The sequence below is a fragment of the Pogoniulus pusillus genome, chromosome 35 (genome assembly GCF_015220805.1).
Source record: "Pogoniulus pusillus isolate bPogPus1 chromosome 35, bPogPus1.pri, whole genome shotgun sequence".
Classification (NCBI taxonomy): domain Eukaryota; kingdom Metazoa; phylum Chordata; class Aves; order Piciformes; family Lybiidae; genus Pogoniulus; species Pogoniulus pusillus.
The window spans coordinates 12,932,683-12,958,919 of NC_087298.1; the positions used below are offsets into that span (position 1 = coordinate 12,932,683).

General features: G+C 55.0%; 1 protein-coding gene across 3 annotated transcripts in view; it reads right to left on the reverse strand.

The window, feature by feature from the left end:
- NTNG2 (netrin G2) overlaps window positions 1-16,198 on the reverse strand; it is a 56,038-nt gene extending 39,840 nt beyond the window's left edge. The window contains exons 1-3 of one of the 3 annotated variants that reach the window (XM_064171133.1): window positions 15,901-16,198; window positions 14,066-14,212; window positions 12,057-13,173 (exon numbers count right to left, since the gene is read on the reverse strand). In XM_064171133.1, coding sequence (XP_064027203.1) covers window positions 12,057-12,269 — 213 coding nt within the window. In that variant the 5' untranslated portion in view covers window positions 12,270-13,173; window positions 14,066-14,212; window positions 15,901-16,198. Of the gene's footprint in view, window positions 1-12,056; window positions 13,174-14,065; window positions 14,216-15,900 lie in introns of all 3 variants that reach the window. The other 2 variants (XM_064171131.1, XM_064171132.1) reach the window with 2 other exon arrangements.
- Between the last annotated feature and the right edge of the window lie 10,039 nt (window positions 16,199-26,237).

Genomic DNA, 26,237 nt, shown 5'->3' on the forward strand with positions numbered 1-26,237 from the left:
ATCCCTGTCCAGGTCCCAGCCAGGCTTGTCAGCACTGAACAACTGAGTAGGGAAGATGCCACCCCTGCCCCGAGCTTGGTGACAATCACCTTTATCCTCTCCACTGGCACTGGTGGAGGCCACACCTCGAGTACTGGCTTCAGGTTCGTGCCCCTGACTCTAAGAAGGACATTGAGGGGCTGGAGTGGGTCTGGAGAAAGGCAAGGAAGCTGGGGAGGGGTCTGGAGAACAGGGCTGGGGAGGAGCAGCTGAGGGAGCTGGAGGTGTTTAGCCTGGAGAAGAGCAGGCTGAGGGCAGAGCTCATTGCTCTCTACAGCTCCCTGAGAGGAGCCTGGAGCCAGGTGGGGGCTGGGCTCTTCTCCCAAGTAACTACAGATAGGACGAGAGGAAATGGCCTCAGGCTGCACCAGGGGAGATGTAGGTTGGGCGCTAGAAACAACTCCTGTGCTGCAGGAGCGCTCAGGGATTGGCACAGGATGCCCGAGGAGGAGATGGAATTCCCATCCCTGGAGGTGTGCAAGAGCTGTGTGGCCATGGCACCTGGGGCCAGGGTTTAGTGGGCATGGTGGGGTTGGGGTGCTGGTTGGACTGGGAGACCTCAGAGGCCTTTTCCACCCAAAATGATTCCAGGGTTTGGTCTTTGACAAGGACCACCCTAAGCAAATTGTGTCTGGGGGAAACTTCTTGACTCCTGTTCCAAGAACTGCTCCAGGATGTGCTGCTCTCTCCCAAGCAGAGCTGCTTTGACCCGAGAGAAAAACATGAGCTTGTCCTAATGGCATTATGGGCTGTTATCACTCTTGCTGCTTCTGACCTGAGGGGTCACCTGCTCTGGCTGGATTTCCCAGCAGAGAAGGTGATTTTATGATCAAAAATAACATCTGTGGGTAATTAAATCTCCTGCTTCAGGGCACAAACCCTAACCTGCCAGCGGGCAGGATGGGACTCCCGGAGACCTGGAAATAACTCTCAGACAATTAATTTTCACTCAATCCCTGGGCTGGGAGGGATCAGAGGGGTGAAACAACCCTAATTAATTTACAGTGATTATTTCCAGCAGCTGGCAGGTGACATAACTCAGCAGCAGAGAGGACCAGGAGCAGGCAGATAACTGAGGAGAAACGTGAGGTCCTCACACAGCTCCCTAGGAGCCCAGGTAAAGGTCTGTGCCCTCCTGCCTTGATGCTCCAGGGATGTGGGGCAGCTCCTGCTCCTCTGGCACTAATTATTCCATCTCTTAATGCCCACAGAATCATGGAAGGGTAGAGAGTGGAAGGGATCTAGTCCAACCCCACCGCCAAAGCAGGGCAGGTTGCACAGCAGCGTGTCCAGGTGAGATCTGAAACTGCAGAGCAGGAAACTCCACAACCTCTCTGGGCAGCCTGTGCCAGGGCTCTGTAGCTCTCAAAGAAGTTTTCCCCCAGTGATGGCTGCTTCAAGGCTTCACCTCCACAGGCAAAGGGTAGACCTGGCTGAGAGGCAGCAGAGTCCAGGACAGACAACCCGAATGGGATGGGATTAGGCAGGGTGGGAAGCTCAGGCTAGGCTGGCAGGGTGATTTGCTCACTCCTGTGCCCTTCCTTTGCCACCTCCATCCCCCAGCCATCTGCAATGGGCTCTTACTAGGGCAGAGGGAGCAAAAGGAGGGGAAAAAGCCCTTCTGGCTAATGAGCTGTTTGCTGTTTGTGAGCAGGTAGCAGCAGAGCTGGATGAATTATTAATGGGGTGGAAATGGGGTCCCTCCACACGGCCGCTGCTAATTCTGGCTCAGCTGAATGTCACTGCCTCCATCTCCCTCTCCGGGCTGTGGTTTGGGGGATTGATTGCTCCTCCACTTCCTTCCCCTTCCTCTCAGATCAGAGGTGTCCAAGCACAAGGTCACCCCTGGCTCGGGCACCAGGACAGGCTCTGCCTGCGTGTGGCACTCGGCGGAGCATGAGTCAGCAGGAGCTGGCACCGCGGCGTCGGGCACCGCGCCGGGGGCGCTCGGCTCTCTCCTTGCCTCTTCCCCTCGGCCTGGAGCAGACACCTCTGCACGGCTGCACCCAGCCACCCACCGCTCGGGAAGGCTCTCAGGCTCCTCTGGGCTCCTGTCTGCCAGCCCCTGCTCCTGGCTCCTCTTCCTCTTGCCCCTCCGACCTTCCAGAACCATCTCAGCACTGTGCCCTTCTCCCCGCCAGCCGCAGGGAGGCGTCACAGTGCCAGCCAGGGCCGTGTGGTGACAGTGCAATGAGTGCCCTATCTCCACCTGGGGACACTGAGGCAGGGAGGGACGTCAGGGGCAGGCTTGGCCTTCACTGGGGGCTCCACCTTTGTAAAGATGAAGATACTGCAGGCAGCTGCCGCTGGGCAAGGCTGTGGCTCCCTCACCCAGCCTTGATGTGAGGGTCAGGGGAAAGCAGGAGGGTCGAGGCGAGCTCTGCTCTCACCTCACCTTGGCTCAACTCTGCTCATGCTCTACTTAGCACCTCCCTGAGAAGAGCCTGAGCTGCTCCTTGCACCCCAGGCAGCACAGCCTGTGCGGGAGACTGACAGCCAGGGAGGACCTGGAGAGGGAGGACCTGGAGAGGGAGGACCTGGAGAGGGAGCTGCTGCCTGTCACACACAAGGACCAGCCCGAGCCACCTGTCCGCCCTTGCAAGGCTCCTGCAGGGACACAGATCCCTTCACGCCCACTCTGCCTAAGCCAGAGGCAGTGCCGGTGGCGCTCCCAAGCTGACCCCGCAGGCTGGAACCAGCCCTGCCCGCGGGTGACCCCCCCAGGGAGGACCCTGAGCACCGCATCTGCAGGGTGACCTGAGGGCAGCGCTTCCATTGCCAAAGCTGGAGCTGCTGCCCAGCACCTGGGCCCGAGCAGAGGCAGGCGGCAGAAGGGTTAACGGTGCCCGGGCAGCGCCGCTGCTGAGCAGATAATCCCATCGCTGCTGGGCACGGACCGGCGCCGCCGCCCGCCCCAGCGGTTTGGAGCGGCTCCTGCTTTGGGCACTGCTAATCCCCCGGGGAGCTGCTCCAGCCCCAGCGCTCCTGCTGCCCTGGGCTCACCTCCCACCCACCTCCCCACGGGAGCTGCACCCCTGCAGCTGCTCCTCTGGGGGCTGAGGGGATTATGGTGAGGGTGGTGAGACGCTGGAAGAGGTTGCCCAGGGAAGATGTGGATGCCTGGAGCTGTTCAAGGCCAGGTTGGATGAGGCCTTGAGCAAGCTGGGCTGGTGGGAGGGGTCCCTGGCCACGGCAGGGGCTCGGAGCTGGATGGTCTTGAAGGTGTCTTCCAAGCAAAACCATTCTGGGATTCCATGGAGTGACCTAGGGATGGGAACTTGGTGAAGCAGACACCTCCCAGCCAGCAGCCATGGGCACACCTTCAGAGCTGCAGGGCTTCAGCCCACTGGCCTGGGATCTGGAGCTTGGCTTGGAGCTTGGCTCCAAATCTGGGCTTGCTGTACCTAAGAGCTGCAACCTTTGTTCTTCCCATGGCACTTGCCTGAAGCTTGTCTACAAATTAAGCTGCTTGGATCCTGCCTCATCCCTTCCTTGCCCTCATTCTTAGGAGGAGCAGCTGAGGGAGCTGGGGGTGGGGTTTGGTCTGAAGAAGAGGAGGCTCTCAACAGCTCCCTGAAGGGAGGTTGGAGCCGGGTGGGGGTTGGGCTCTTCTTCTTTGTATCAGGTGGCAGAAGGAGAGGCAATGGCCTGACATTGTGCCAGGGGAGGGTTAGGTTGGAGATGAGGAAAAATTCCATGTTGCAAGAGTGGTCAGGGATGGGCAGAGGCTGCTCAGGGAGGTGGTGGAGTGTCCATCCCTGCAGATGCTTAAGCAAGCTGTGGCCATGGCACTTGGGGGCCCTGGTTCCGTGGCCAAGGTGGTGCTGAGCTGCTGGTTGGACTGGCTGATCTCAGAGGGCTTTTCTAACCCAAGCAACTATGACTCTGATTCTGCAGCTCTTGTATCTTGCTCTGGAGATGGCTCAGTGTCCACAGCCTACAAGCAGGGACGCGAGAGCAGCTCCCTGTGTGCTGGGCTCTGAGTCCATTATTGATTCAGGACTAAGAAAATGCTTAGGAAGTAGGAAAAGTGTCCTGCTCTAAAAGCCTGCCAGCCTGGGAAGCTGCCGACGTGCAGCCTCCGCAGAGCTGCTCCACCACCATGAATATTTCATCCTCTGAGAGAGGCTCTCAGAGTTTGAATGGGGGAGGGCAGGACAGGGTGGGAAAGGGGAGGGAGCAAAAGCTCTGCCTTGCTCTTCACATGGAGTTGCAGACCTTCCCCAAAGCCTGACCTCAAAGCAGAGCATGGCTGGGTGGTGGAGCTGCCCTGGCAGCCCCTGGGCTCCTGTGTGTGCTGTGCCCAGCCTTCTGCTGCTGGATGCAAAGTGCTTGGCTCTTTCCTGCTCTGGTTTAAGGGAACAATTCAGAAGATGCCTCTTGGTGGCCCAGGACCGTGCTGTGGTTAGCCTCAAAGGTGTCCTGGCTGTCCCCAAGGGCAGGACTCCGATCCCCACCTTTTAGAGGGCTCTTCAAAGGCACTTCATGGCAGCACCATGGAGCTGAAGCAGGTGGTCAGGCCAGGGGATGGGGGCTTGCAAACTCTTTGGCTGAGAGTCAGAACCATCTGGATCTGTGCTAGTTGTCCCTTCTCATCCCAAAAGAGACATGGAGATGGCAGCATCCATGGGGAGCTCAGTTCTGAGGGAGCAGACTCACTGCCTGTGCTGGAGCATGCAGCAAAATGAGTGCTGGTCCTGGGCAATGGGCAGCCAGAGACTTGGGCCCTGCCAGCCAAGCTTTGCCTGCTCATGCTTGATGGAGCAGTTTGGAGTCATAGAATTAGAACAGTTTGGTTTGGAGAAGCCCTCTGAGATCTTCCAATCCAACCTTCAGCCCAACCCCAGCATGGCCACTAAATCCTGTCCCCAACTGCCACAGCCACAGGTTTCTTGAACACCTCCTGGGATGGGGACTCCACCACCTCCCTGGGCAGCCTCTGCCAGTCCCTGACCACTCTTGCAGCAAAGTTTTCCCTAATCTCCAAGTTAAACCTCCTCAGGTGCAGTTTGAGGCCATTTCCTCTCTCCTCTCCCCTAATACCAAAGAGAAGAAGAGAGCAGCTCGCTCCAGCTTTCCCCACCTGGATGCTGTCCCCTTCTGAAGAGCAAAGCTTTTCTTGCAGCAGTTTATCTTTCCTCACCTCACCCAAGGCACAGGCAAACTTTCTGCTCACTCTACCAATTAACTCCACCTGACAGCAGGATTTTTATGGCTGTGTCTTTTCCATCAGCAAGTGGAAATGATCCTTGTTAGGGGAGCAGCCATCCTGCCTTACGGCCCCGAGCTGGGCATCGAAGGAGCTTGCAGTGGGCTGGGAGGGAAATCCCGTTTGCTCAGCACTCTCTAATTTCGTTCCTGCTCCCTCATTTGCCCTGAAACCTTTGCTTCTCTGACACTGAGCCCCTGCCGTGCTCCCGAGCAGCCTCGGTGGTGGCAGAGCAGCAGTGTGTAATTTGCTGAGCAGCTGCTAACAGGAGATCCCAGGGTCTGGCCCCAGGGGCAAGGAGCAGATGATCCTGGCTTCAAATAATGCTCTCTGCAGCAGCCCTGAGGTGGGAAGTGATTAAGGGTGGGAACCAACCCAAAAGGCTCCAACCCTTTCTCCTAGGCTAGAAAACAACAGGGCAAAGGGAGGGAGGCAAGGAGTAGATTAGGGAAAACTTCTCCCGGTGGATTAGAGAAAACTTCTCCTGGGTGGAAATGGCAGCAGATGCCTTCTGCAGGCTGCCTCCTCAAAGGAGAGCCTTTGGATGAGGCCTTGGAGTGAAAGGATGAAGGGCAACAGCTTTGAGCTGTGAGAGGGGAGATCAAGACTAGAGCTCAGGAAGAAATGCTGCACTGTGAGGGTGGGGAGAGATTGGCACAGGTTGCCCAGGGAGGCTGTGGATGACTCCTCCCTGGAGGTGTTCAAGGGCAGGTTGGATGAGACCTTGAACAAGCTGTGCTGGTGGGAGGTGTCCCTGCCCATGGCAGGGGTTTGGGACTGGTTGATCTTCAAGGTCCCTTCCAACCCAACCCATTCTGTGCCAGGGGAGAGGCTTCCAGTATTTTAATGTACTGGAGGGCTCAAGGAGGCTATGGCACAGCAACTTCCCATCCCCACAACCCTGCCTGGGATGTCCTGGGTGGTGTGACAGCAGGGGGTGGATTCCTTCTGCTGCTGAATTTCAGGATGAAGTCACAATGATTGTCCCCAAAGCCATCTAGGTCCTGCAAGGAAGGGCAAAAGAGAGCTCTGCCACCCAGCCCTCTGCTAAAGCCAAGGATGGGTCTGCAGCCAGCAGTGGGTAGTGCTGGTTTAGTGAAGGAGGAGAGAGAGCATCCCATTGTCTTGGAAAGGATTTGGCATTTGACTTGTGTGTGGGCTCAGCTCAGCCCAAAGGTGCCCCCCGAGTCCTGGGATGGTCACAGGGATTTGGATCCACAGCTCTGCTGCCTGAAACACAGCACAGGCATGTCCTGTGGGCTGGGAAATGGCTGTGGCAGGGTAGCAGAAGGGATGAATCCATCCTACAACCACCAGCTTCTGTTGCATCTTCAGAGGTACTCTCGGAAGAGCACCTCTGAAGCAATTCCTTTTGCCTTCTGACTCCAAAACCTTCAGTTTTCATTCTCCCCCCCCCAAGCCTTCATCCTGCTGAACAGGGGCACAAAGAGAGAACTGGGCAGAGCTGCATGAGCTGGGCTGAGAACGTAGGGGGAAAGGTCTCTGTGCCCCAAAGGCTGTCTGCTTTTGCTCCCGCTCTGAGCAGCCAGCCCAGCTCTTTAGCAGGAGCCCTTTTAACCACATGTCATTCAGAAAAGTTTAGCTAAGAATTAAACATCAGATTTGGCTGAATGTGTAATGAATAAATAAAGCCTTTTCCCTTTCATGTAGCCCTGCCAAAGTCAACAAGCTCTATTAGCTGATGAAACAATGCTGACGCCAAAGAAAAATACCCCTGACCCATCAATATGGGCTGAGAGCTCAGCCTTGCATCAAAGAGCCTTGTCTGAACAAGAACTGCTGTCCTGACACCTCTCGGGGTGGGGGCTGGGAAGAAGGCTCCCACCCCTCCATGAGCTGGGCTGGGCTGCTCTCAACAGGGTGTCAAGGAGCAGCAAAGTCCTTTGGTGTTGGCTCACAGGCAGCCTCCAGCCACCTCTCCTGGCTTTTGCTGGAGTGATTTGGTACCCCCCTGGGCTGTCTGGAGCAGGGGAGAGGGCTCTGGGGCTTGCTTGCTGCCTGCTCTGTCTGTTAATCACCCACAAATCCTGTGCGAGGTCTTTTCTTCTCCTGTGTGCAAAATGCTGGCACTTGGAAGGAGAATCCTCAAAGGTCTCTTCTTGGTGTCAAAGAAAAGCTTCAGCATCTCAGAACAACTCCATACCTGGGAGCACCCCAGCACCTGTGTCCTCCTCTTCCTCCTCCTCCTTCTGCCCAGGAGGGTGGAATGGCAAAGTAATTCCACATCTCCTCTCTGCCCCATGCAGGCTGTGCAGCTTCACTTGGCCCCAGCCATACCCATCTTGCAGACCCCCCCCCATCTGCAACCTGCTTCTAGCTGCTCCATACCACGCTCTGGATCTAGGTGACCATTAGGTGACCTCCAGAGGTCCCTTCCCACCCCCACCATGCTGGGACTCTCAGGTCTCACTCTTCCCTCCACATCCTCGGTTAAAAGATCTGGTCCCTGTTAGCCTCCAGCCTGCAGGACAGGTCAGGCTGCAGAGGATGGCATCCAGGCAGGTTTTGACCCAGAGAAGGGGCAGCCTGCTCCAGTGCCTCGCTGGTACCAGCGCAGCCTGGCAGGGAACGGTCACTGCCCTGCAGGGTCACGACTCCCACCAGGACCCTCCTCCTCTGCCTGCCCACAGCGATGCCCCACGCAGAGACATTCTCCTGCTCCCTCTTGCCGGCCGCCTTCAGCGGAGGGCGGGGGGGGATGTCTGTGTGCCTCGAGTTTTGACTTCAGCTGTCTGAGCAGGGCTGGCATCCTGCCGGGCTGTACTCTGAGCAGCTCTCCTTCGACCTCCCCCTGGCAGAGCCCTGCTGCTCAGAGGCTCCCAGGAGAGCGCTCAGCCCCTGCGCGGCTCGGAGCTGCTCTGCCGATAGCTCAGCTCCGGTGGACGCTCACCTGTTGCAGGAAAACAATTCAAACCCGAAGAGAAAGGGTATGAGGGCACCCAAAGAGGCTGGAGGGGCTGCGTGGGGCTCATGAGAGGCACTCGCTCTCCCCTTCTGCAGCCAGGGGTGGGGCTGGGGGGCAGTGACAACCATCAGTGGGCAGTGGCATCGATCAGTGGGCAGTGGCATCGATTTCTGTCCCTGGCTTCCTTTGTGCAGGGGAAGCAAAGCTGGGCTGGCATCCTCTGCGTGTCAATAGGTGTCAAGTCACCACCCAGGACCAGGAAGGGAAAGGTCATTTCTTGCTGACTCCACTTTCTTCTTGCCCAGAAGGGGATGCTCAGCAGTAAACGGCCACGACTCACCCTCTGAGACAGAGGGCAAGAAAATGTCCCTCGCTGCCCTCCCAGCACATCCCACCCCGGTGCTGAGGCTGGGCCGGAGCTCGGAGCTCTCCTGCAGCCGTGTCCTGCTCTGTGCACTCTGCTAGGTGGGCTCCTTGCTCACCTCAGCAGGGCTGCTCCTCCTCTGAAGCACAGAATGAACCAGGGCAGAAAAGACCTCTAGGATCGAGTCCAGCCTATCACCTAACCCTTCTAATTACTAACCCATGGCACTGAGTGCCCCATCCAGCCTCCTTTTAAACACCTCCAGGGCTGGTGCCTCCACCACCTCCCTGGGCAGCCCATTCCAGTGCCAATCACTGTTTCCATGTAGAACTTCCTCCTAACATCCAGCCCGAACCTGCCCTGGCACAGCTTGAGGCTGTGTCCTCTTGTTCTGTCCCTGGGTGCCTGGCAGAAGAGCCCAACCCCACCTGGCTATGACCTCCCTTCAGGCAGTTGTAGAGAGCAGTAAGGGTCTCCCCTCAGCCTCCTCTGCACACCCCCAGCTCCCTCAGCCATCTGCTTGGCTTTTAACTCTCTGGACCCTAGGAGAGGACAGTGCTGGTGTGAGATGGGGGAGAAAGGGCTGTGGCTGTGGTGGAATTTCATAAGCCCAGCCCAAAAGCCTAACTTGCATCATGGTCCCTGTGCTCTCAGCAGGATTCCTCCTCAGGGAGCTGCTGGCTACGAGTGCTGGTTTCTGTTCTGGGAGGTGAGGGATGGGCCAGGCACAAGCCCTGGGGTGAGGCAGGGGCAGGAAGGCAAACCCATGCTCTGCCTCGGTGTGACTCCCATCCCTGGCTGCCTGTGGCGTCTGGAGTGCTCCAGCACATGGCAGGCTGCAGGCAGTGTGAGCTGTACCCAGTGCTGCCCAGCCCAGAGCAGGAGGGGTTCAGCTCAGTATGGAGTGAGCCAAGAGCTGCAGAGAGCTGACTGCAGTTTGTGTCTTTCCCTTCCTTGGAGGTCAGCAGAGCTGAGGGCTTGGAGCTTCCTTGGGCAGAGAGAGTTTGCAAATTGCTGCAGGGAGTGCAGAGGAAAGTGAGCTGGTGTCCACCTCCTGGTCACAGAAGTGTTTGGGTTGGAGAAGCTCTCTGAGATCACCCAGTCCAACCATCATCCAGCACCACCATGGCCCCCAAACCGTGTCCCCAAGTGCCATGGCCACAGGTGTCTTGAACACTGCCAGGGATGGAGGCTCCACCACCTCCCTGGGCAGCCTCTGCCAATCCCTGACCACTCTTGCATCAGAGAAATGTTTCCTCATGTCCAACCTAACCCTCCCCTGGCACAATTTCAGACCATTTCCTCCTGTTCCATCACCTGATTCAAGGGAGAAGAGACCAAACCTCCATCTCACCACAACCTCCCTTTGGGGAGCTGTGAAGTCCCTGCAGCCAGCCAGGCTGAGCCACCACCAGCTAACTGCTGCTTCTGCAACCCTCAACTTCATCTTTCTTTCCAAACGATCCTTTAAAAGCAAAAGCTGCAACTGAGCTGCAAAATGTCCTCCCTGGCACCAAGGAGACCCTTCAGGCTGGTGGGAACTGGGAAACTGCTGGCAGCACGAATCTGACAGTCAGAAGTGGTTGGCCTCCCCTGGTGTCATGAAGTGTTTTCCTCCTTGGTTTTCAAGAGCTGCCCTCAGCTTGCTGGCTCCAGGGGCCATTTTCCAGGGGAGAAAATTGAGCTGTGGGGTGCACAAGCCTGGATCATAGAATCAGTGAGGGTTGGAAGGGACCACAAGGATCAGCCAGTTCCAACCCCCCTGCCATGCCCAGGAACACCCTACCCTAGAGCAGGCTGCACACAGCCTCAGCCAGCCTGGCCTCAAACACCTCCAGCCATGGGGCCTTAACCACCTCCCTGGGCAACCCATTCCAGCCTCTCACCACTCTCCTGCTCAACAACTTCCTCCTCACCTCCAGCCTCACTCTCCCCACCTCCAGCTTTGCTCCAATCCCCCCACTCCTGCCACTCCCTCACAGCCTCAAAAGTCCCTCCCCAGCTTTTTTGGAGCCCCCTTCAGATCCTGGAAGGCCACCAGAAGGTCACCTGGGAGCCTCCTCTGCTCCAGCCTGCACAGCCCCAACTCTTTCAGTCTGTGCTCACAGCAGAGCTGCTGCAGCCTCTCAGCATCCTCCTGGCCCTGCTCTGGACATGCTCCAGCATCTCCACATTCCTCTTGTAATGGGGGCTCCAGAACTGGATGCAGTACTCCAGGTGGGGTCTCAGCAGAGCAGAGGGGGAGAATCACCTCCCTGGCCCTGCTGGCCACACTTCTGCTGCTGCAGCCCAGGCTCTGCTTGGCTTTCTGGGCTGCAAGTGCACACTGCTGGCTCCTGCTGAGCTTCTCCTCCAGCAGCACCCCCAAGTCCCTCTCCTCAGGGCTGCTCTCTCTCAGATAATGCTGGCAGCAGGAAATGGAGCTTCCCCAATGATTCAGAGGGAGATTTTCCCCTTCTCATGGTAGTTAAAATGAAAATAAGACAGTTTTTAATAGCCACTCCTGGCCCAGTTCTCAGCCCAGCTGGAAGCACTGTCAGCATAGGCTGTCTTGGTCCCTGTACCTGCAATGGGTGCTTGGAGCATTCCCTGGGGACATCTGGGAGGGGATGCTGCAGCCCTGCTGTTTTGCTCTTTGCTTTGACCCCTCGAGCTCTTCAGGACAATGAAAGCCCTTGTGAATTATAAATCAAAGGCAGCTGCTGGGCTTTGTGGTGCAGGGAATGAAGTGCAGCGATTAATATTTAAGAGAAAATAAGTTAAAGGTTTTAACTACAAGGGCAAGTGTTTGGCCACAGAGTCCTCTCCTGAGGAGGCAGCAAGAGAGGCAGAGCTGCCTCTTCAGTGGCTCCAGTGATATCTGTGGCTGTCAGACCATCAGCCTGAGCTGGCTTCCCCCACCTGCCCTTGCTCCTAACAAACCCCTGGTGCTGGAGCAGCCTTTTGGGATGGGACTGGCACACACCCTCCAGAGGCTTTAGCAAGCAGAGGGATGTGCTCAGAGCAGCTCAGGTTGTGTGCTTGCTGGGGGCAGAGCTTCCCCCAAACCTTACAGGCTCACAGGATGTCAGGGGTCAGAAGGGACCCAAAATGCTCATCCAGTCCAACCCCTCTGCCAGAGCAGGACCACCCAATCTAGCTCAGGACACACAGGAACACATCCAGGCAGGCCTGAAAAGGCTACACAGAAGGAGACTCCACAATCTCTCTGGGCACCCTGTGCCAGGGCTCTGGGACCCTTACCACCCCTAGACCAGGACTTTTGAGCCTCCTTCCCCCCAGCTACTCCTCACTCTCCCCTCAGCATTCCAACATCATCACTGCTCTAGGGCCAATCTCTTGGCACCACAGTGGGCTGGGTTGGACACCTCCTTCCCATTCTACAGACCAGGAGAGCTCAAGACCACAGCCACCCTGAGCTGAAATGTCCTTAGAGCAACATCTTGGCAGGACACTGCCTGTGGCTCCCTGCATGCCAAGGCTGGTAGAACCCATCAGATAAAGAGGCAAACACTTACATGGGTGCAGAATCTCTCTGGAGGGTCCCCACAGGTGATTCCTGCCGGGTCCACCCGCACCGTCACGTAATCCTTCATCCTCATGGCCTTGGGCTGGCAAGCATAGAACTCCCATGATGGGCCATCATCCGTGGTCACCCAGGACTTGCAAATGTCATACTGCCCCATGGCCAAGGGCAGGCAGTGCAAGAGGAAAGCAACCAGGTAGAGCATGGCAGCTGCGGCCAAGTGCTGGACCCCTGGGCGAGGGCAGAGCCGAGAGTCCCGAGGAAGGCAGCGACTGGGCTAGGGTTTGCCCTCGGGATCAGCATGGAAACTCCTCATCTAAGAGTGATCCAGTCAAAGGAGATCCAGATACTAACAGGAGAGATCCCACTCTGCACACCCTGTTTGGCTGTGGAGAGTTTCTCTGGGCGCAGAAGCCAACTTTGCAGAGCAGGGAGTTAGGAAAGTTTTGGCTGGAGTTGCTGATCAGTGGTCATAAGTCTTTCTTAACCTCATTCCCACCCCCCCCTCCCCCTTTGATTGTCCAAAAGGGCTTCCAAATCAGCATGAAAATATCTAGAGGTGACTCCAGTCAATCAATAGCAAGATCAAGTTCTGAGCTGCTGCTGAAATTTGATAGGAGTGGATTGGAGAGGCTGTGGGGTGCTGCTGGATCAGGTTTGCCTCAACCTTCTTGCCTGCTGCAGTTGCATCTCTGGGGAAAGTGCCTTAAAGTGTAGTTTGCCTTTAACTGCTGCAGCCTGTGAGCACGAGCACATGGAAGATCTGGCTCCTGGTCATCGGCACGACTCTGACAAAGGAGGAGGTCCTCCGGAGTTAAAATCCCTCTCTCCCAAAGGATGTTTGCCTCCACATAACGGTTGGGTTGGTAGCAAGCTCCGTGGTGGTCCTAGTGTAGGATGCTGGACAGTCGGCAGGAGCTGTCCTTGCTGCTTCTCCCTCTGTCTTTCAGCAGCGAGGAGACGCTCACGGGAGAGGATTTGTCCAGCTCTGCCTCTCGGCAGCTCAGCATCAAGCTCTCAAAGCCTTCAGCCACAAGCCATGCTGCTACCTGAGGTCCCCTCGCTCTGTCACGGCCAGGGCAAAGGGAGAGTTCATTAGCAGGCTGCACCTAAAACGAATGGAAAGACAAATTAGCTGGGAGCAAGGGCAGGGAGGTGCAGTGAGAGCAACAAAACTTGTAAGAGCAGGGGTCCCCCAGGAGCCTCAGCCCTCAGATGGGCTTCCCGAGCCAGGAGCCAGGCTCTGTAAGAGGGAGATATACAACTTTAATAAAAAGAAATCCATAGTAAGATGCTCAGGGCTCTGCTGCCGTCCAGGAGCCGAGGACGACTGCTCCCCATTTAAGGGACCTGCTTTGTAACAGCAGCTGGACAGCGGCAGCTCTAATGGGTCCTCAAATGGTACCGAGGAGCAGCTATAGGTCATTAGGAGACAGAGAACATGCAGACAGAGAGCAGGGACAGACAGACAAATTGATAGTCCTTAAATGATAAGCGAATAACTAAGACAGCTGGGGAGACAGATCCACTGTCCAGCATCCCCACGGATGATTTATCTGAACAATAACATTTAATAAAAGAACAATTTAAGGTCCTAATAACATTTAAGGTTCACCTAATACAAAGAGCACTGCCCTGCCCAGTATTCATCCCAGGTTAGAGCAACACTGCTGCAGTTTTGTTGTCTTTCCAGCAGAGCTATAAAAAACCCAAATAACTGCAAAACAAAACGACAAAGAACTGGGAGGGTGGGAACACAAACCCCGAAAGTCAAAGCCTCTCCCAGCACCAGATCCAGGAGGGAGAGCTGAAGCAGGAGGGTGGGAACACAAACCCCGAAAGTCAAAGCCTCTCCCAGCACCAGATCCAGGAGGGAGAGCTGAAGTGGAAGGTGAGAGGCACAAACCCAGGACAGAAATTTAGCCCTGGATAGTTCCCTTTGCTTGATCCTCCCCTCCCAACTCTTCTCCCACAGCGTGGGGAGGTTTGTTTCAGCAGTACCTTTGGTCTCTGCTTTCTGTCACTGCTCAATCACCGAAGCTCAAAGTCCAGGTTAAGTGATGCATTGATCCGTGTCGGGGGGGTGAGGGGGGGAGCTTGGTGCCGCCATGCTGCCATCTCCCCTTCTCCCCTTTTTTGCCTGAAAGGCTGCTGATTGAGATGAATGAGTTGAGAAACAAGAAGCTGTCTCTCATGCTTCACTGCCAGCTCTCAAAGAAAAGCCTTCCAGAGCTGCCTTGGACCTGACCGAGCCCACAGAGCAAGAGGAGCCTGCTGCTATTTTTGCATTATGAGTAAACGTAGTAAAAATAATAACAGGGTGTGACAGAAGTGTTTATCAGTGCTGCTGACATCAGAGCTGTCTTTTCACTTCTGACGAGCCAGTTCCTAATCGTTACATCAAACAGGTCCCCGCCAAGCGCCCAAGGAGCAGTGCCGAGCGCCAGGCTGGTGCCGAGCACAACCTGGGAAGGTTTAATGAGGACTCTGGTGTTAAGTTTATGGATCTATTTTCATAGCCTCAACAATTAGATTTGAATGGTTGTCAGAGCAAGGGAAAAAAAATAAAATCCCCAGGAAGAGAGGATCTATAATACCTATTAGTGTCTTGTCGTGCTGGCTAAATGTCAGAGATTCCCAGGGCAAGAAGAATTCGCTGGAAGAGTGAATTTAATGCCAGTTTACCCTGCGGGGTGCGCAGGTTCCTGGCAGGGTCTGAGGTGCAGGACGAGAGTTGCTCTGAAATGAGGCAACACATCCTGCGAGCAGGGGTGGGGTGAGGCTGGCGGAATGGGAGGCTTTGCCGTGCTTGATTTGGTTTGGCTCTTAGGAAATAAATCTTCAGCTGCTCCTCTGGAGAAGCTGCGGCTGGGCAGGGGTGGGAGCAGTGTGCTTTGTCTGCTTTGAGGAGTTCTCAGCGGTCACTGGGGACTGAGAGACAGAGCATTACAGAAACCCCACGAAATTAGATTGTAGCTTGACTTGGCTGCTCCCTTCTCTGATTACTCTGCTGGGGTTAGCAGCTGCGGAGAAGCAGAGACCCCCGGCGAGCAGCACTCCAGCTGCTCCGCAATTAACAACTGAAAGTAAACTCGACCGAGGAGTTTGCTCTTCCCCTTCCCGATCTGTTTGCTGCCTTCGGAACAAACCCCAGCCCAAGACTTTTATGTCATCTTTCCCATCCCGAAAAGCGAAGTTGAGGAACAGCCTCTCCGCAACCCTGCCGCGATGTGCCAGGAGCACGAATCAAACCCCCCACACCCCGGGAAGCCCCGCAGAGCTCAAGAGGAGCAGCAGCTCCCGACAGAAAGCAACCCGGGAAGCCCACATTTAACAGCTCTCTTTAATGCATTGGTGGTGCCGGAGGAAGCGAAGCTGCTTCACCCCCTCCGGCTTGGGTTTTTCCCACGAAAGGACTTCTCGGGACTGCCAGGGCTGGGGTGGAGCGGAGCGGAGCCCTCCCTGCCTGCAGCCTCCACTGCAAACTCCGCGGGGACAAAAAAAACCCCAACAACCCAGTTCGTTGTGGGCAGCTGGAGATGCTCCCGGACAGGGTTGGGGGGGGACCCTGGGGGAGCCACAGAGCAACTTTGGGGGCGCGGGGGAGGATGCTGGTGCTCGGGAGATGGGGATGTCGGTGCCGGAGAGAAGAGAATGCCGGTACTTGGGAGATGGTGCTGGTGCTCAGGTGATGGGGACACGGGTGTTTGGGAGATGGGGATATGGTGTTTGGGAGATGGGGGCTGCCCGCCGCTCCCCCCGCCCGCCTTTCTTTCCCCCCTTCCCCCCCCCCCCCCTCCCCGCCCTGGCCGGTGCTCGGCGCTGCAGGTCCTTACCGGGAGGAGGGAGCTCTGCGGTGCGGGGCTCCCGATGGAGCTGTGAACTTCAGGGCTTGGGGGATCCCCCCTTCAGATACAACCCCCCAGCATCCACACACACAACCACCTCCTCCCCCAGCCGGGCCAGCAGCCGCTGCGCCGCCGGCCCCCAAGGGCAGATGGCCGGGGAAGCTTTGTGCAATCCCCGGCTCTCCCGGCAAGTTAATGCCGAGGCTGAAATCCCTTTTGCTCTCACTTTCAATCACAATCGGAGCTTTTATCTCCGAGCCTGATCCCGGCTGCGTAACTTCCTCTGTGCAGCTTTAGCAGACACCATCCCACCGGGCAGCAATGTGCTTCTTAAAGGTGCAGGGAGGAAATGCGAGCGGGGAGGGGGGAAGGAAAGGGAGGGAGGGAAGAGAGAAGAGGGAGGAGGAAAAAGAAGATGCTTCGAACGGGGAGCCTTCAATCTAGGCTCGGTGGGTACCGCGGCTGCAGCATCCGTGATGTCCCGGTTAGATAACGGGAGAGGAGAATGCTCCTTGCTGGAGCTTTTCCCTTTCCCTTCTTCTTTTTTTCTTTTTTTTTTTTTTTTTTTTTTTTTTTTTTTTTTTTTTCTCCTTTAAGAGCTTCGGGGAAAAAAATCAACCTAAAAAATCATGAGCTCATGATGTTTGCTCGAGGAGGGGAAAAAAACCCCGAAGCTGTAGTCACGAGGGCTTCCCCGCCCGTGGAAGTTCTCTTCGTGTGCCCTGAATATTTTTGGGGAGGCTTCTGCTGTTGGAAGCTGCTGTAAATGAGGCTGTGTGCGTGTGTGTGTGGTGGGGGAAGAGGGGGTGGTTGGAATTAATAGGATAAACAAAGCAAGAACTCGGGGATGGGGAAATCAGATGGCTGGGAAGCGTTTCGGCAGTGGTGGGAATCGAAGCAAAGCAGGTTTTGCTTTGGGAAGGCAGGGGATTAACGAGCAGGGCTGGGAGGGGTGAGAGCACCTTCCAGCATCGAGATGCAGAAGCTGTAGCTGTTGCTTAGCTCAACTCTCCTGCAGCCACGCTGAGCGTAGAGGAAGCTCCAGCTACGGACAGGGCAGGCGAAACTGTGTCCAGGCTGACAGGATCGTTCCTGAGCAGAGGCTGAGCCTGCAGACAGGAGGGGCAGCTTTTTGCCGTGCTCCTGGGTAAATGACAGCTCATTTACGGAGAGGAAACTCCAAGGATCCCCGGTGCCCTCTGTGTCCATGACCACCAACATCTGCCCGTGCCTTCCTAGGCAGCAATTCCATCATTCTAAGCCAGAAAGTTCCCTGCCCAGCCTGTGTGTGCTTCGTGACCTCATCGGCTCAGTACTTTGTGAAATCATTTCACTGCTCTGAGGTCTCAAAGTGGCTTCTCCTACCTAAGAGACCCTGGAAAACACAGGATACATCCCGTGACGGGCAGAGATGATTTAGAGCTCTGTTGGGAAACGTTTCCCATATCCTGGAGCGTGAGATTTATGGAATGCCGACGCCTCTTGACCACGGCCCAGCCCTGACGCCTCAGGGTGGTCGTTACCTGTGAGGCTCTCTCTGATTCTGGCTCTCCTCTCCCGGTCAGGGCAGGGCTGATGCTTTCCACATCCTAATTATTTCTGTAAGCACTTCCTTTACAGCAGCAGGACTACTTAAGTGAGAAGCCCTGAGTGGGAATTCAGGGCGGGCTAATATTCCTGGATTTCACTTCGTGCCTTTAGGTCTTCTCTGTGGTAATGACTCCCCTGGAAATTCCCCACGTCTCGCTTATTACTCCTTTATTAGTTATTATGGTACCGTAACAGGATAAAAAGACGTTGGTATTTCATTTCCATTCCCTCTAACAGCCACGGCGAGGACCAAGCGGTGTGCTGATTATTGACATCAGAGTTAAGTGACATGCACGCCTCGTTAGCTTTCAATTGGGAAGAATAACAGCACAGTGTGAGTCGTCACACTTCCCAACTCCAGGCATTAAGGAAAAGCCAGAGCCGTTTTTCTCAGCCCTGAAAGCTCCGAAGATCAGAAGCTAGCGAAGAGACTCGGTCAAAGGCGCAGCTCAGGAGTTAGCTTTTGGGTGTCACAGCCCGGAGAAGCTGGCAGCAGCAGCGGGGCTGGTCCGAGGGTGTGTGGTGGTTCAGGAGCTCCAGGAATAAAGAGGCTCTGAGGGTGGGAAATTGTGCTGGTCCTGCCAGAGAGGTCTGGCTCTGCCGTCCTTATGTTCCTGACTGGCACCGGGTGCCCAGGGAAGCTGTGGGTGCCTCCTCCCTGAAGTGTTCGGGGGCAGGTTGGATGGGACTCTGAGCAACTTGGGCTAGTGGGAGATGTCTCTGCCCACTGCCGACTGTTGGAACTGGATGATCCTTAAGATCCCTTCCAACCTATGATGCTATGCTGGGAAGGAGAGAGCTGCTCTGTGGCACTCGGACACTGGAGCCCATGGGATGTGACTGCAGAGCGACTGTGCTGCTGTCCTGGGCAGGAAGGGATGGGGAAGAGCTGCACCAAAGGCTGGCTTTTTTAGACCCTTTGCCTATTCTACCTGAGCCCATTGGCAACTGTTGAACACTGCCTATCACTTCCTCCTGTTGAACACTGCCTACCATTTCCTCCTGTTGAACACTGCCTACCATTTCCTCCTGCTGAACACTGCCTATCATTTCCTCCTGTTGAACACTGCCTATCACTTCCTCCTGTTGAACACTGCCTACCATTTCCTCCTGCTGAACACTGCCTATCATTTCCTCCTGCTGAACACTGCCTATCATTTCCTCCTGTTGAACACTGCCTATCACTTCCTCCTGCTGAACACTGCCTACCATTTCCTCCTCACTGGAGCAGGCTGCCCTGGCTGGGGGTGGAGTCACCATCCCCAGAGGTGTTAAAAAAATCAAGTGGATGTGGCACTTCGGGACATGGTGATGGAGGCATTGGGTAGGAAGTTGGACTGGGTGATCTTAGAGGTCTTTTCCAACCTCCATCATGCTATGATTCCAAATTTGGGTGAGGAGCAAAGCAGTCTTGTTTCTCCTTGAGGGGCATCTCTGCCCCTCCTGCCCCCGAGCACAACCTCCTCCCACGAGGTGAGCACAGGTGGAAATCAATGGATCTGCACTGAGATTTAATTACAGCAGCCCAGGCTGGGGTGGAGAGCAAGGCCCTTAATATTTAATCCAGCCTCTGCTCCCAGAGGGATTCCCAGGGCTGGAGGGCCAAAGGCAAACCCATTACAAGCAGGTGAAATTCTATTGACATATGCAGGCTCGCACCTGTTTATACAGGGTTATATTTGGCTCCCAAAATCTAAATGGCAAATGGTGCCTTTGACATGTGCTGGGAGCAGAGGGAAGCGTTTTCCCAGCTTGGGATGGTGGAGGAGAGGGTGAGACAACAGAAGGCAAACGTGACACCCGGCAGTCCCCGCCGGCGGCTGGCGATGCGCTGGCTGACACTCGAGCTGCCTTCAGCCCGTGGAGAGGCATCCAAGATTACTGGCAGAATAATAACCAGGCCTGTGGAGGCTCTTTCAGCTGAGGATACATCTTGCTGCCTCTCCTCCGCCGGCAGCACGCTCTGCTCGCAGCCCTCGCCCAGCAGCGTGCGGCCGAGGATGTCAAAGTGCCTGCTGCAAGTGAGTAAGCACTTTATTAGCTGGGAGCACAGGGCTGGTGATTGTGCTCCGAGCACAGGAGCAGGTGAAGACCCCTTGCAAGGAAAGGGCTCAGGTAATATCTGGCAAACTCAGCTCAGCCTGACCCCTGCTTCCAGCCACAGCTTTCTCCAGCCCACTGGGATCTTCGGGGGGAAGTTTGCAGAGAAAAGGGGAGGGAATTGTAGAATCAGAGAACGGTTTGGGTTGCAAGGGACCTTAAAGATCATCTAATTCCAACCCTCCCCTGCCATGGGCAGTGGCACCTCCCACCAGACCAGGCTGATTCCTGTCCAACCTGGCCTTGAACACCTCCAGGGAGGTATCATCCACAACCTCCCTGTACAACCTGTTCCAGCGTCTCACCACCCTCACTGCCAAGAATTTCTTCCTCCTCTCCAACCTCAATCTGCCCTTTTCCAGCTTCAGTCCATTCCGTGTCACCACAAATGACTTAAGGTGCTGTTGTTTCAGGGCTGGTGGAGAAGAAGGCTGCTTGAACCTTGTGTGCCTATTGGGGTGAGTGTTTGTCTTATCTCACCACCCTTGTACCATCCTTTTGTCCTTAGCAAGCTGGACCTGAAGAAACCTTCCAGCTTGATCCAGTTTAAGCTTCCCAGTTCCTTGTGCATGGTGCAAAGACAGCATCTGAGTTTCCAAAGGCAGAGAGATGAAATGTTTTGTAGTTGGGAGAAATGCTGGAAAACCCACACAAAGCCTGGGAAACTGAGCAACAGACCGCGTCGGTACACGCAGTCCAGGCGGGGGGGATGCTTCTTGTCTTGCCCTCCCCACACACCCCTGCTCAAACCCCAGGGCTGGACTAGCAGGTCCCTGCTCCTGACCAGGCAGATACCCTGGGGAGCAGGAAAGGGAAGAGCTGAATGCTTCAGCCCCAGGAGTGCTCTCCGTGTCGGTTGGGCTTTGGGTTTTTTTTCTTTCCCTTTGTGCAAGATACCGAGGAGATGGCAGAGAGCATCTGCTCAGGGAGGGGAGGCTCCCCCCAGCTCCCTGCCTCACACCCTCCTGCACAAGATCCTCGGATGCAATTTCTGCAGCTCGAGGGGGGGTTTGCAGGTCCCTGGGTGAATTTTGCCCTTCCCTGATTAGATAACCAAAGGAGCAGTGACTGTACTCTCCGGGGAGAAGATGCTGTCTCTTCCCTGCCAGAAGGACAGCTGGAGGGAGGGTGGGATTTTGAGCATGCAAGCACTTAGCCAGATCAAGGAAATGGGATGCAAAGCATTTTAGGCTAGGGAAGGTTGTTGTGCAGGGAAACATGAGGCTGCTGTTCTGGTAGGGAGAGAACGCTCCGCGAAACGCTGCTGCGTGCCAAACTGCCAGCCCCGACCACGGCAGGTCAGAGCCTCTGCAAGGAAAACAAGCATGACAAGTCAGAAAAAGCCCCAAGCACCCTGCTACTGCCCGTGCTGGGCAACTTTGGTCATTTGAGTGCTACCGATGCGCATTACCTCCAGCAGGGACAGGCTGGGCAGGAGGGAGAGGTCCCCAAGTCCTTTTCACCTTGAGGCAGGGCAGATTGGCTGCTTCCTATCGCCTTGCCTTTTGCCTCGTCTTTTGTTTCATGTCTCACATCAGAGCTTAGCCAAGTGAATCAGCTCAGGAAGCATCTCAGATTGATTAGATTTTGGGGAAGGTAGAGCTTTCCTTCTCTTTACCAGCTGTGGGGGTGTAAGTAGGGATAAAGCCAGGAGGAGCCTTTAAAGGAGGGATCTATAATTAAAACCCCCTCCAGAAGGAGAACTTTCCTTTTAACTTACTATTAAAATGGAAGTGTTGGAGAGTACACGGGCTTGGCTCTGGGGATCTCCTCTCTATCCTTGGCAGAGCTCTGTGAATTCCTCTAATCCCTGCCTCGGAGCATGTCTGGGCTTTAAAACCCACTCCTGGCACCCTGCGGAGGGCTCACCGCAACCCACGGGCTGATGCCCACGGCAAGCCCCAGCCTTGCCCCCTGGTCTCGCTCGGGGCAATAGGGAGGGGAGCTCCTTTCCCAGTTTGAGCTTGTGGTTCCTCAGCAGCCCTGAGCAGCAGGCTGGGAGGAGAAGCCTTCCACGACCACTTTTAACCCGGGGAAGGATTGTGTCACTTCTGCCGGAGCCGAGAGCAGCAGGGAGGGCTCGGGGGGCGGTGGCTGCAGAGCGCACTGGTGAGGAGTGGAGGCACTGAATAACTGCTGACAGTTTGGTGCGGAAAGTGCACGATCAGCTGGCTGTGGAAGGGTGAGTCGTTCTTGTCTCTTGCCTCCCTTTCCCCAGCGCTGGCATAAACACGTTTGCTCTCCTCCGAGCAGGTGATGTGTTCAGCAGCACAACCCCAGCAGACACAGGCACATGGTCCCCTCCCAGGCACACATGTGCTGATTGCCAAAGAACTGACCCAGTTATGCTAATGCTCTGTTTGCATCGCTGCAACTCGGTAAGTACATCTAGAACCAACCTCAACACTTCTGCTCCAGCCATGTGCTGCTTGAGGCCTCTCCTCAGCAGGTTCCCTGGCTCAGCCCCGGCTGCAGGAGCTGTGGCTGGACTGGGGAGGGAGGTGGCAGCCCCTGGGGCCCTGGGGAGGAAGAAACGAGGCCACTCCAGGTAGCACAGAGAGGTTGTGCAGGGAGAACTTGGAGCCTAAAAGGCCTTTCAGATCCCAAACCCAGTTAATCAACCGTGGACGTAGAGAGCAGAGCTGACACACTCCAGCGCAGTGACTTTCCCCACCCGACTATCAGCTCAGCCTTATGCAGATGGAAACTCTGTGACTTTCTTGTCACCAAGCCCCCAGTTTTAGGCTGACAATGGGAACAGCATCATCTGTGTCATGTATGTTGGAAGCAGTGAATAGGGAGCTGAGCTCACCAATCTATTTGCATATGGAAGATACGGGAAAAAAACCTCTCTCCTTGCTTACTCTGCTGCCTACTCAAATATCTGTGAAGCAAGGAGGAGAATCTGGGGCCCCTTCATACTGCAGATCCCAGTGCCCTTGGACAAAAGAGTGCTCAATCCGACCTTCTGGCATGAGTGAGAAGCTCAGACCGAGCTATGGTGGTGAAAGGTTTCCATCTCTCCATGGACAAAAGGGGTTAAGAACGCTCCTCAGGATGGATGCTTTGGCTTTATGCCATCAGGACATCTTCCTCACTCCACATCCAAATCAGCACTTGCATATCCAGGGCATGGAGGTCTGACCTGCCAACTGACACAATCCCCTCTAGCCCAGATCCATGGGAGAGACAGGCTGGGGGCATGCAGTGCGTGAGAACAGGGAGCCAGCAGAGCTTTTCCTTGGGGATGGAGCCAGAGGAGTTGTTTATCCCTGCTCTGGCAGGGAGGTTGGACTCGATGATCTCTTTGGGTCCCTTCCAACCCCTAATGTCTTGTGGTCCTGGGATCCCAGCAAAGGGCAACAGCAGCACACAGAAGTTCATCCATATCCTGTGGAGGCTCCAGGCTCAAGGCTGAGCTGGAGTTTGGGCTTGACTCTCCATCCAGCAGCTCTGGAGTTGTGGCAGATTTAGGATGGAGAGGAGGAAAAATGTCTTTGCTGCAGGAGGGCTCAGGGGTCGGAACAGGCTGCCCAGGGAGGTGCTGGAGTCCTTACCCTTGGAGGGGTTCGAGACAGCTCAAACTTGGGGCCATGGTTTGGTGGCCATGGTGGTGTTGGGTCAAGGCTTGGACTGGATGATCTCAGAGGGCTCTTCTATGGTTCTGTGATCTTTCTGACTTGAAGAGAGAGTTTTCCACTAGCTTAAACCTCAAAGCAGTAGAAGCAAGATGCAGATCAGGCTTTAAGGACTGGAATTTCCAAGCTGTTTCTTGTGCTTCTGCTATTAATGCAATATGCAGTGGAAAAGTAATATCCTGTCTGTCACCAGAGAGGAAGAGAGGAGCGTGAGTGGAAGCACACAGGAGCTTTCCCCTCTCAGTTTTCATTTCTTGGGGGGGGTGAAAATCCCTAAATGAACCCCAAAACCCAGGGGTGGGCAGGACGAATGTGAAGCAGCCAGGAGGCCAAAGCAGGAGATGTTTTCCCTTGTTTTCCTAGCTCAGGGCCTTTGTGTGTAAGAGTGGATTGCATGGCAACTGCGTTCACACTTCTCTTTAATAAAAGCTCTGAGCAGATGGCCCCACTATTAACGTGTATCCCCCAGATTTGCATATCTCATATGCATGCCAAGATGGCACCGAGCACACGTGGGGATGAGCAAGGCTGAGACAAACACAATTGCACCAGCTGAGTGCTCTGATCAAAGGGCATTGTCCCAGCAGCCCCATCAGGGCTCCAGTTAATATCAGTTATTAATACGGTTAAACTCCTGCTGGAGCCACATTAAGGCCTTCCAAATAGAGTTGGGCAGGGCTCTTAGGTACTACAAGTTGATGAATATGTTATGAATTCCTGAGAGCAGGCTGAGGAGCAGCATTTGCATCTGAGCTGTGAGGCATCCAGCTCTGGGAACGTGCAAGACCTCAAGGTTTGGTCCAGCGTGTCCTGTAATTAGAGCTCGCTTGAAATTCACCTCTGATCCGAGACCTGGATCCCAGTTGCTGGGAGCTGAAGTGCAGCCACGTCTTGGCAGCAGCCAAACCCTATCTGTAACACCTTATCAAATAGCAGGCACTACAAAGTGGTGTTCTGGAGCCTGGAAGAGATTTGATCCCCTTGTTCTAGGCCATTAATCAGGCAGCAGGGCTGCCCATGCTAATGGGATCCAGCACTGGGAAATATTTATGAATGAGCATTGTTGTGACTGCAGAAATTAAACACAGCAGGTTTTAAATACACAAGATCTCGGGAAGGAAAACTTGATTATCTCCTGTGTGTCTGCTGCCAAATTCAGAGTGAATTTTAAGTGAACCTTAGGTAGTCTGTGCTTGAGTAATTTACACCTTCCTCCAGCTCCCTCCGGCGTGTAAATTACACCTGCTCCCACCTCTCTCCAGCCTGACCCACTGCTCTCGGGGCACTAATGAAATGAGGTAGCACCAGATAATGGGGTTGCAGAGAGGAAGGGGACTGAGCACACCACCATGGTCCTCAGGGGGTACCTAGCTCACACTCAACTGTAACATCCCTGGGCTATGCCTGCATCTGCAGCTCTCCAGGGATACAGCCTCCTGCTTACCCTCCTGAGCATTGGCACCGTGACACTGCCTGGAGCCTGGCCACAATCTGGCTAGCAGGAGGAGGGAGAATCCCTTTTTACAACGAGTCCCACGGAGAAGACAAGGGGAGATGGGGACAAGTTAGTGCTGGGGAGATGCTGATTGGAATCCAGGCTCACAGGGTGTCAGGGGTTGGAAGGGACCCAAAGAGATCATCCAGTCCAACCCCCCTGCCACAGCAGGACCACACAATCCAGCTCAGGGCACACAGGAACACATCCAGACAGGACTGGAAAGGCTCCACAGAAGGAGACTCCACAACCTCTCTGGGCAGCCTGTGCCAGGGCTCTGGGACCCTTCCAGCCAGGAAGTTGCCCCTTATGTTGAGCTGGAACCTCCTGTGCTGCAGCTTCCATCCATTGCTGCTTGTCCTACCCCAGGGAGCAGTGAGCAGAGCCTGTCCCTCTCCTGACCTCCAGGATTGGTTAAGGTTGGTAAAAGTACCACAACAATCACTCCAAATGTGGAAGGTGCTACAGAAATCATGGCCTGCTGCCCACCCCCAGCAGGGTAGGACTGATCCTGTGGGACTAAACAGCAGCAAATACAATTTGGGTTAGACTTTGGGGAGAATGTTCCAGCTGCAAGAACAGTTCCTGCCCAGAATAGACTGGGGAGTTCATGGAATCTCCTTAACATCCTCCAGAGAGGAACAGGTCAGAGAAGCTCCTGTCAGGACCGATTTAGCTGGGTTGGTCCTACCCTGGGGGAAGGAGCAGGACGAGGTGACCTCTCCAGATCCCTTTCCCTCTGCTTCCCTGCGGTTCTGTGTGTGCCGGGTGGTGAGCCTGGGAGAGCAGAGAGCTCTGCAGTGGGTAAACCTTTCACATTGGCACGGTGAAGTCTTGTTTGTTGTCACTCTGCTGTTGCTCCACTTGAAACCTTCCTCCTTGAAGCTGAATTAGACATCGTAGTGGTGGGTGTGTGAGGAGGGGCTGGGGAGACAGATCCTGAGCCCTTTGCTCTCTTGACAGCATTGACTGCAGTGCTTCCTTCGGAGCAGCACATCCCTACTTTAATATATGCTTTAAAAGACTCTTCTCAAAGCAATTTTGTTGTCTGCCCTTGCAGGAATTCTCTCTGGTAGGTTTGTGTCCTTAAGGAAAGATGTCCAAGAGGAAAAATGATGCTGGCACCAGGACCAAGGATGAAACCTTGTGCTACAATGAAAGGCAACCAGCAGGTTTTAAACGAAGCCAGGCAGTGGTCTGGCTGCTAATTAACGAACATTAGTGGTAAGTGATGGCTTGGAAAGCAGATCCTGAGTACTCAGAACCATTCTTGCTCCTTATTTAGGTGGGATATTAGGAAGAATTTCTTCACAGAAGGGGATATCAGGCACAGGCTGCCCAAGGAGGTGGTGGAGTCACCATCCCTGGGGGTGTTTAAAAGGTGTATAGAGATGTGGTACTGAGGGATGTAGTTTGGTTGTGGTGGCTTAGTAGCAGGGGTGGGATTTGGAGCTCCAGGTGAGCTCAACAATTCTGTGGTTCTATCATCCAGTACTTGAAGA